Genomic DNA, 11,015 nt, shown 5'->3' on the forward strand with positions numbered 1-11,015 from the left:
CGAAAGCACGTCAAAGTGCAAGTAGATAAATAGATAAATAGGTACCGCTCCAGCAGGAAGGTAAACGGCGTTTCCATGCGCTGCTCTGGTTTGCCAGAAGCGGCTTAGTCATGCTGGCCACATGACCCGGAAGCTGTACGCTGGCTCCCTCGGCCAATAAAGCGAGATGAGCGCCGCAACTCCAGAGTCGGCCGCGACTGGACCTAATGGTCAGGGGTCCCTTTATCTTTACCTTTACAACAGTTTCAAACATACAGTGGTACCTCGGGTTACATACGCTTCAGGTTACATACGCTTCAGGTTACAGACTCCGCTAACCCAGAAATAGTACCTTGGGTTAAGAACTTTGCTTCAGGATGAGAACAGAAATTGCACGGCGGTGGCGCGGCAGCAGCAGGAGGCCCCATTAGCTAAAGTGGTGCTTCAGGTTAAGAACAGTTTCAGGTTAAGTACAGACCTCCGGAATGAATTAAGTACTTAACCCGAGGTACCACTGTACTTATTTTAAAGACTGCTTGTTATATGCCTCCTTATAGTCCAAGGGCAAGGTATTTAAATAGACAGAGGTATTTAAACCACAGGGCTCGTCCTTTGCCCCATTAGAGGACCCAAACAGCTGTGCCTTAATTTCCTCCCACAAGGCCGTTCTGCTCGTTCCAGAGAGAGGGACAGACCTGTGGCCAAGAGGGCTTGCTTTGCAGGGCGAAGGTCCCAGTTCCAATCATACCTCTCACCCACCACTGCAACATAGACTGTTAGGATTGTAGACTTGGAAGGGTTCCCCAAAGGTCCCCTAGTCCAACCCCTTGCGATGCAGCTAAGGAACTCCTGACATATAGGCATCCAAACTGTGTTTAAAAACCTTCAGTGAAGGAGAGTCCACTACCTTCAAGGTAAAATAATATAATTGTGGAGTTGGAAGGGCCCTCCAGGGCTATCTAGTCCAACCCCTTGCAATGCAGAAATCACAGCAAAAGAATTCCTGACAGATGGCCACCCACTTTCTGTTTAAAAACCTCCAGTCCACACCCGAGTTTTTTTGCAACATGTTTTGAGCTTTTTGTATTTTATCTGTCCTGTGTAACTTTTTGTAAGCCACCTTGAGTCCCGTTTTGGGGGGAAAAGGTGGGATAAAAATAATAAAAATAAAAATACTCCGATTCAGAAATATCTCCTCCCTAAGATTGGTTTGAATCCATGGGCCTACCCCAATGCTCCAAATTCAAAAGGCCTGGGCGCTAGCTGCGGATGTTTCCCCGCGCGAGACATCGGAGAGCAGAAACTGCGCGGCTCAGAGGCCCGGCCTGTGGGAAGCGCCTTCCTGCCGCGCTCCTTCGCAGGAGGCAAAGAGGCCGGGCGACGCGAGCACTTCGGGTGAGTTTGTGCGTAATGGCATTTGCTGGCGCGGCTCCCATGCATCCTCTCTCGTGCCGAATGCAGACGACTGCAGGCTCCTCAGGGCAGGGACTCGCTCGCCCGGGTGCACAGCGCCGTATTTACCGTGGTAGCCGGGCAAGCCAACAACAAAGCGCCGACGGATGGAGTTGCATGCGCGCTTTCTCCATCTCCACTGCGCAAAGGCGCTTCCCTTCTCCTTCCCCCGGGCGCCCTTGCGCTTTCAGAGCCAGAAGTTGGCAACTGTCCCCGGACACCCTGAGCCATCCGAGGCGCGCCTCCCTCCCCCCCCCACCTTCCCCGGGGCGCTTGTCCCCCCAAGACGGACCCCGGGGCTGCTTTTCCTCTGCGCGGCCGCAAGAGGGAGCTTCCCCCTCTCTCCCCCCCTCCCCTTTCCCTCCCCCCCTCCTCCTCCTTGGCTTCCAGCTGTTCCCAACAGAGACTGACAGCTGGGCCCGGGGGTTGCTATAGGGATAGGCAAATTGCCCCGCCAGCCCCGGCTCGTTATAGGCGGGGAGGTGGCTGCTCCCGCCTCGGCGGGCGGGGCCTGGCGCCGCTCCCTATAAAAGGAAGAATGCTCCATTCAGCACTTCAGTTACTCGCCAACGGGGGGGAGGCGGCCGAGGGGGCGGCAGCAGGAGCAGGAGGAGCAGCGCTCGGGACCCTCGCGCGCCCTGCAAAGCGGGCAGGAGGAGGGGACGCGCGCCTCGTGCAATTCCAGGACGCCCCCCACTTGCGGGGGGGGGGCAGAAAAAGTGCCGGGAGGGGGGCGCTGGCCGCCTGGCAAAGCCGCCTCTCTGCTGCTCCTCCTCCTCCTGCCGCTGCTTTGCTGCTGGGACCCCGGAGCGTCGGCGGAGAAGGAGCCGAGCAGAGGCAGGGAAGCGCGCCCGGCGTTGCCGCTGAGCGCCGCGGCCAGGCTGGAGGGGGGCTGCCCGGAGCCCGCAGGACGACCACCGCCCTCCCTGCACCGCCTCCTCCCCGCGGCGCGCCCCCCTCCTGGCCCCATGGACTTTTTGGAGTGAGGGCAACTTTCCCCGACGACGCCTCCTTCGCCCTCGCCAGCGAAAGCCGCTTCTTCTTCCATTTTCTCTTTCTCTCTCTCGCCACCTACCCCGCTCCAGTCTTTCCCTCTCTCCCTCCTTCCTCGCAAACTCTCCTCCACTGAGATCGGACGCAGCAACTTTTCCTGCTTCTGCTCTCCGGCTGCCGTCGGAAGGGGGCCTCAGCGGAGACCGGGCGGCGGGCGTCGTCGAGGCGGCCTCGGGGCGCGGAGCTCTCCGCGCGGAGCTCGGGGGCCGGGGCAGGCGGCGGCCCGGGCGGCCCTCTATGCGGTGAGATGGCGTCGGAGCTGGCCATGAGCGCGGCGGACTTGCCCACCAGCCCGCTGGCCATCGAGTACGTCAACGACTTCGACCTGATGAAGTTCGAGGTGAAGAAGGAGCCGGCCGAGGCGGAGCGCTTCTGCCACCGCCTGCCGCCGCCGGGCTCGCTCTCCTCGACGCCCATCAGCACGCCCTGCTCCTCCGTGCCGTCGTCGCCCAGCTTCTGCGCGCCCAGCCCCGGAGGGCAGCCGCCGACGGGCCTCGCCCACCCGGGAGGCGGCGGCGGCGGGGGCGGCGGAGGCAACCCCGGAGGGGCGTCGGGCAAGGCCCAGCTGGAAGATCTCTACTGGATGTCCAACTACCAGCACCACCTGAACCCCGAGGCGCTGAACCTGACGCCCGAGGACGCCGTCGAGGCGCTCATCGGACACCACCACCATCACCACCACCACCAGGGCGGCTACGAGGGCTTCCGGGGGGGCCAGCCGTTCCCCGGCGAGGAGTTGGCCCCGTCGGGCCACCACCACCCTCACCACCACCACCCGGGGCACCACCACCACCACCCGGGGGCCGGGCACCACCCTCATCACCACCACCTGCGCCTGGAAGACCGCTTCTCCGACGACCAGCTGGTGTCCATGTCGGTGCGCGAGCTGAACCGGCAGCTGCGCGGCTTCAGCAAGGAGGAGGTGATCCGCCTCAAGCAGAAGCGGCGGACCCTCAAGAACCGCGGCTACGCGCAGTCGTGCCGCTACAAGCGCGTCCAGCAGCGGCACATCTTGGAGAACGAGAAGTGCCAGCTGCAGGGCCAGGTGGAGCAGCTCAAGCAAGAGGTCTCCCGCCTCGCCAAGGAGCGGGACCTCTACAAGGAGAAGTACGAGAAGCTGGCCGGGCGCACCTTCGCCGCCGCCGCCGCCAGGGACCCGTCGCCCGCCCAGGGGGGACCCGCGCCGGGCAAGCCGCCCTCCGCCGACTTCTTCATGTGAAGGCGCGACGGCGCGGACGGGACTGGGGGAGCCTCCGTCCCACCATCCCTCGAGAACAAGGAAGAAAGCGGTGGGGTGGGGGGCGTGTGAACCCCTGTGGATTGGCCTCCTCTCCCGCGCCCTCCTCGCTCGCCTCCGGAGAGAAGTTGTAAATACCCGAAGGGGCGCACCGCCTCGCGGTTTCTTTCTTGGGGGACCCAGGTCGCCACCCCCCACCCCGGGACAGAGGGGAAACCAGACCTGAAGTGGAGGTGGGGTGGGGTGGGGTGGGGAGAAAGACCCTCTCCCCACCAAGTCCGCCCGCTCCACCTTCCTTGCACTGACTGCGTTCATACCTTTTTCTATGTACGAAAGCCGACTTGAATTTTTCTTTCTTTCCTCGCGCCCCCCGACTTCGTACTGACTGGCTCTCCTTCTTCCTCTGTCCCCCTCTTCCCACTTTTCCTGCCCTCCCGTACCTCTTGACGGCTCGTCTTTCCTCCGCTGTTAGTCCCTGGCGTGTTCGCCCCGTCGGCTGGCAAAGGAGGCGCGCGGACTTGTACATTTCCTCGCGGGGACGGACGGACGCTCCGGGGGACAGGCACCTTTTTTTTTGGCAAGGAGGAGGAAGGACAACTTTTCTGTCTCCCCCACCTCAACGTAAACCAAACGAAAGCGCCGGAGCAGGCAAGCCCCCCCCCCTCCAAATATCCCTCGACGTGAAGAAGCAGCAATAGGATTCTGGCGACCAAGGACAGCGCCGTTGGAGAGGAGTCCCCAACTTCCTTCCTCCTTTCCTTCCTTCCTTCCTTGGAGAGCCGAGGCGGCCCTCGTCCTTCCGCGGCGCCCGACCGGCTCTCTCCCGGCTCTCCTCCGCCTCCTCGAGACCTCCTTCTCTCCGCATTCCTGCATGCCGGACATGTATGGGATTTCAGTAAAATCTCTCCCCCAAACCCGCCCCGTCCCTTACGAGAACAGATGAGGGGAAAGCATGAACCAGTTGTTCTCCCCGCCCCTCCCCAAACTTTGTATTTTACGTCCAGAATTTCCCCCCCTCCCCCTCCTTTTCGGTGCATCTTAAACAGAATCTGATAGTCTTAAAAAAAAAAAAAAGATTTTGCAAAGTGATATTTTCCGCCTCCCTTCTCTCCTGATGGAACAGTGATGCTCAAATAACGCCGGACCTTTTTTCCCCTTGCGAGGAGGACCTCCACAATCTGGGTTGAGTTTACTTGCTTTTTTAATTCCCCTCCTTTTTTTCTTAATTATTATTTTTGTCTGTGTGCGTTTTTTATTTAAAAAAAACAACCAAACCAACGGGGAACTGAGCCAGACTTAACTTATTTAAGGTGTCCACTTGTACATATTAGTAGGTCTTTAGTTCCTTTCTCTTCCTCCTCCTCCTCCTCCTCTCCCACTGCCCAGTCTTATCTTCTTGACCCTTTACTTTGCTTGGTGACTTTAAAAGGAAAAAAAAGAAAGAAAACTTTAAAAAAACAAACACGAGTCTTAATGAAAGTTTGTATGTAATAGCATGCAAATAATATAAGAATTAATTTAACGATGTTGACAAAGCCGAATGCACTATATACAGTAATCAATTGGATTAAATAATGCTGTTTGTTTTATAGAGATTTAAAATTATCTATGCTGTTTAAAACAATATTGGGGGAAAGAAAAGTAAACACTCTTAAAGACAATTTGAAAGGCAATAGAGTTAATATATGAACTGCAATCTGTTGGCTGCTATATAATAATATTACTAATACTATGCACCAGAATTATTTATTAAATTCCAAGGAAACGAAATAACAGTTTGAACCTTGATTTATAAAATGCACACTTTATTTATTGCTAATAATGATGATAATAATAATACAAACAAACAAAAAAATGCAATTGTGCTTTTGGGTGAAGGCTTAACTGATTCACAGCTGGGCTATTTTTTTTAAGATAAAAGTTGTTTGTTTAAAAAGAGGACTCTTAGGAATAAGTATCTTTAAAGCATATGGGTATTTCTCAAAACCCGGCACAATTTGTGAAATTTTGGAACCTGGTGCATTTTTAGGTGCAAGGCATTTTAAATGAAATTTCAATTTCTGTGGTTTTTAAAACACTGTTGCATCCAGATACAACCAATTTCATCTCCAGAGCTTCGATACGGTTCTTAATTTTGTCCCCACATCCTGCTCTTGAGCCATGCAGGCTGTTGCAACCTCAAACCAACTGAATATTTATATATATAGATATATTTTTGTTTGTTTGTCATGAATTGTTTCTTCTTTGTGTTTCAGGCATCAGTGCAAAAAGCCTCCTTCTAGCTTTCATTTGCTACGAAACAAAAATAAATCTCTTTAGACATATTTCTTCGTCTTGCTGCCTTTTCTAGTCTTGTCCCCCCCTCCCCATTCTTTGAACACATTTTGCACATTCTGGGAGCTGTGTCTTGGGTTTATTGGACGTAGGAAATGAAATGGCCATTGACTCTCCTGTTTTCTTCCTCGCATTTTCTTTGCAAGAAAATCAGAAGTGTGTTCGGAGACCGAGTGAGCAAGAGAGAGGGTGAATGTGTGGGGATTGTGCTCGTCTAGCCTGTGATCTTCAGGAATTTGAAAAATTACATTAAATTTACCTAAATTCAAAGACCTCCCGCCCAGAACTGTTCTGTTAGCACACTGTCAAATTAAATTAATCTCTCTTTATTAATAAGAAGGCTAGAAAAGATTGCTGAATGAGGCCAATGGCTCGTATAGTCCAGCATTCTGTTCTCACATTGGCAGACCAGATGCAACAATGGAAAGCCTGCATTATTTATTTTGATATTCTAATTTCTTGGAGTTATGCTACAATTACACCACTTACCATTTAAAACAACTAGATTATTCCCCTCCCCCCCCCAATATCTGATTTTTTTATTTTTTTGCAATTTGGGCAGCAGCTTTTGGGGAAAGGAAATCGCCTTGTCTTCTGAATTCCTTATTGGCAAATGTATTTGCATGCAGCCTTTAAATAACAGAAGGTATATTTAAAACGTGGCTTTTAAAAAATGTGTTAAATTCTTGGCTTATTTTAGGTTTACAGTATATGAATGGGTATATTTGTGGAATGTACCACAGATTGTTATTTCCTCCCTCCTATTGGGGAAATGAGTTTTTCATGCTGGATTTAAAACAATTATTCTCATCTGCCACCCCTCCCACTTTTAAGATTCTAAATGAAAGAGTTTCATTGGAGTAGAAATTGGGTATATTGTTTCATTGTGTTCCCAGTTAATTAGTTAAAAGGAAATTTTGCTCCAGTTGGAGGGCTCTTTTTAACCGCTTTCCTCACTGCCTGTTTTTATAACCAAATGCAGAGTGTATCCTCTTGACTTTTATTTTAGATGGCAATAAATTGGCTTATTTCCTACTTCAACTACTTAGGGGTTTATGTTCTCTTTTAAATCAATCCATATAACTTCTTTAAAATACTGTGGGAGTTGGAAGAATGGAGTATGGGGAGGATGTTCTGATTTTAACAGCGTGAATTTCTTAAACCTAGGAAGTTAGAAAAGGGAGTAGGCATTTTAACCTGGAAATAAAAGCTTTTAGAAAATAAAAATAGCAATTGCACTGATTAACCTGCATGTATTATTTGTATTTAAAACTTTCGCATGAAATATTTCAAGCAAAGAAACCCCCCAAATTCAAACAATTCATGCCTGGATGGATTTTTTTTTGGGGGGGGATGATATAAACTTACTAAATCTCTAAATCTTTTTCTGCTTGGGGTGAATTGCCTGTGCCTTTTTTTAGCCACAATCCAATAGGAATAAGTTCTGTGTGAGCCTTGTTGAAATCAATTGGGGCCATATCAGAGCATTCTTGTGACTTGGTTGAAATCGGGGGTTTCTAGAAAGATCTTTTCCAGTGTGGGGCGTGATCCTAGAGGGCTTTCCCTGGGATTCATCTGGACTGCTGCCATCCTCTTCCAGGACAGTTGTGCCCACTCTGCCCCAATGAAAGGGGATCCAAGACCTGAACTCCGCAGAATGTCCTGCTCCCCAAAACTCCTGCAAAAGTTTGATTTTAGCTCCTCCGCTCTTTGGCTGAACCAGTTTCCAGTTTTACCGATGCCCCCATTAGTGAGCAAAGAAGACCAAGCAAGGGTGAGTATAGAAGCAGAGAGTTGGCAACCTCTTGGCTGCTTTTTAATTATTATTTTTCTTGAAGGTGGGGAAAATGTTGGAAGCTTGAATTTGGGCACCTTTTTTTTTTTAAAAAATAGCTTTGTCTAGTTGAGTATGGCATGCAGTTAGACTGGGAGGTGGTACTAACCTTGCCCGGCACACCTCGCCTTTGTCCTTCCTCCTCCTTGTATTAGTTTTATTGTTTGCTGGTCAAATTTTGCCTCCTCACCCCACCCCCTTTTGCTGCTCCTTTGCTTTTCCAAATCCATGTCCGATTGGCCTCGGCGCCATTTTGCTTTCGTCCTGTGCGTTCTGGCAGGAAGGGCGTGATGGACAGTGTTGTGAGAAGTTGTCCTGTGATGCTGAAATGTTATGCTGGAAGTATACCTGGGTTTATCCAGACAGCTTTGTGGTCTTCCGTGTGGTCCTCCATCCTTTCTGAATGGCAAATGGTTAGCTGCTTCCATGGAACTGTGATTTGACAGATCCATAGATATTTGTATATATGCCCCCCCACAATGTTACAGAACCAAGCTCGGCGTCTTAATCCACTTTTGAGGCTCCCCTCCGGTCGTTCCGCACTAAGCTTACGTTTTCGCAGTGCGCAACTCCCTGCAATGCCAAATCTGTTGGCGTTTCTTTCAGTGGAGATATTGATGTGACCTGATGTGTCGCAGCTACTTCTTGGGGGGGGCGGGGACCTTGATCCCCAAAAGCGGTGAAAGAATGGCGCCTGCTTTTTGTGATTTAACCTGACACGGTTTGCAGTTCCAGATGTGGACTTGAGAAGCAGAGGTTGCAAGACTGGCACAGCATCTGTCTGAAGTGGGGCAGTGTTAGCCAGCCAGAGGAAAGCAGTGGAGGTTTTTGGATTGGGAATCTAGCCTGGAGGAATTAAAACACTCTCTCTTCCTTTCCCGCTTCCCCTTATTCGCCGCTTTTCGAATCCTCAACCTCTTCTGGCTTTTATGTGCATGTGCGTTGGTAATTTCTCGTGCTTTCCTAGAACCTCTTTCTTCTTTCATTTTGTGCTGTCTCTCCACGCCTTGGTCTCAAAACCTTTAGGCAGGCCATTCTTGCCAGGTGCGATTCATCCCTTTCCTGTAGCGAAGTCTCTGCTTGTTATTCTCCAGAACAGACAAGGCAATGACTAAACAAGGACAGAGGGGAGAGCTTTGGGACAGTGCAAGGTGCTTCTGACCACAGCAACTTGAGAAATGCCAAGTCACAGGCAATAATTTCCAAGAGCCAAAGACATTGGTGTCAGGCGACAGGGAGCTAAGAGCAAAAAAGTCTCCTCTGTCCAAATGCAGTTTTAAATCTACCCAGCTTTTCCCACCATGCAGAGCGCTGTGGGTGGTGCTTCTGTTTTGGGGTTTTCCAGCCTGAAATTGGGGTGAAGGATGGCCTACAGCTGCTGAAACTCATATATTTATGACATGACCTTTAAAAACGGCAGCCGCTCTGAAACGGAGGGTAATCACTTTACAGAATGTAAGGCATTGCATTTCCAAAACTGTTTCTTGCATTTCTCTCCCATTAGTCCCGCTAGTTTAGAATTCCATCCAATTCCTGCCTCCATTCCGGTTTTCACTTGGGCATGAGAGAGACACCTGTGCTTTGTACATCTCTGGCACTTAAAAGTTAGAGAGATGCTGTCTTTGAAAATGAAACTTGCATCTTTGCTGTTGCGCTCTGTTGCCAATGACAGCTTACTTCAGTATTTTTATTTTTAAAAACACAATATGCTAGTGGCTATTGCAATATCTGGTGCCAACGGCATTTTTTGTATATTTCTGGGTACCTTTTTCGTCATCTTAAAAAAACTGCTGAGCAAACCATTCTCTGCTATACTATCCTCACTATTCAAGATCTTATAGTTCATTCCCCTCTAACCCCCTCTGTTTTCCCGAGCTGAAAATCCCTGATTATTAAGATTTTCTCCAGTATAAATTGAGGGATTGCTTCCTAATTTTGAAATCGTCAACTGGGAATCCCATTGAGGGTTTAAGCCTTCATTTCTGTAGCTTCTTTCCCTGTCCCTAAATTTTCCCCGGTGGGGATGGACAAATCACCTCTGTGCTCCTTGTCTTGACTCTGTTTCTCCTCCTGTGTCTACAGGAATTGGCACGGCGCTTTGGCAATGCCTTAAATCCTAACGGGCACCCCAATTTGTTTTGTATGCCCCCCTCAAATGTCATCTATATGAAGTCAGAAAGAGGATAAGGGGCATAAACATTCAGTGTGTGTGAGTTGTTTTTTAAATAGTCCTTTTTGTGGCTCTCCATTTCTAAGATTTACTGCTGTTTCTTTAATTAAATTGAACCGTTTGTGCCTGTTTTCCAGCTTCTTTTAAAGCTTTAACAATTAGGATCGCAGGAAGCTGTTTTGTATCGGGCCGAGCTCTTTGCCCCTTGGTTGCAAACACTCTGCATTTAAAGCACACTTTCCTCTGCAGAGAATCATTAGAAGTATAGTTTACATCCAAGAGCTACAATTCCCAGCAGCCTTAAAAGCCTTAAACTACAGTTCCCAGGTTTATTGGGGTGTGTGTGTGTGGGCATATGGATGTGATTTAAATGCACAGTGTGGTTGCAGCCATTGTTTCTTAGTAGCAGAAGCTTCCGGGTGTCTTTGCTCCCAGCTCTTTCTGTTAGAAGATGCCAGGATTGAACCTCTGGCCTGTGTGCCCTTCCAAATTTAGCAGCACCAATCCTTTTTGTTTTGTTTTGTTTTGTTTTTTTAAGTCTCAGCCCGCCCTGGCATCTATAAAGTGATCCTGTGCCTTTGCCTTTGATGTCCCATTTGCCGGTGGTTTAACGGATCGATCCAGAACTGTTAATATTATAGCATTTAACTCTTAAGGACACAGCTGGAAAGCTGGCCTTATATATGGAGTCAGAGCGCTGGGCCATTTTGCCTGGCACTGCCCACTGCCCCTTTAATTTGCTTCTTCCAAAGAGCTTGGGGTGTGTGGCAAAGGTGGATTCCCTCTGTACCTGTGTAAGAGCCTAGCAAGAGACGGGAAGGTGGCCTCAGGCTGCAGACTGAGCAACTGAGTCGAGTTTAGCGCTTGCGTCTCTGCCGCGGGTGTCCAGTCCCCCACCTTGTGGCAACCCCTGTCCCGTTAAAGCAGCCATCTTCTGAGCCTCAGACTGTGCCTGT

The 11,015-nt window shown here is 50.1% G+C and overlaps 1 protein-coding gene across 1 annotated transcript; it reads left to right on the forward strand.

Annotated features, from left to right (window-relative positions):
- The first annotated feature begins 2,008 nt into the window (after positions 1–2,008).
- Positions 2,009–6,045, forward strand: MAFA (MAF bZIP transcription factor A). Its single transcript, XM_082235879.1, has one exon. It carries the CDS (start codon positions 2,732–2,734, stop codon positions 3,701–3,703), a length of 972 nt encoding a protein of 323 aa, XP_082092005.1. The 5' UTR covers positions 2,009–2,731; the 3' UTR covers positions 3,704–6,045.
- Positions 6,046–11,015: the final 4,970 nt, after the last annotated feature.

The sequence above is a fragment of the Podarcis vaucheri genome, assembly GCF_965113315.1.
Source record: "Podarcis vaucheri genome assembly, chromosome: 8".
NCBI classification, from domain to species: Eukaryota; Metazoa; Chordata; class Lepidosauria; order Squamata; family Lacertidae; genus Podarcis; species Podarcis vaucheri.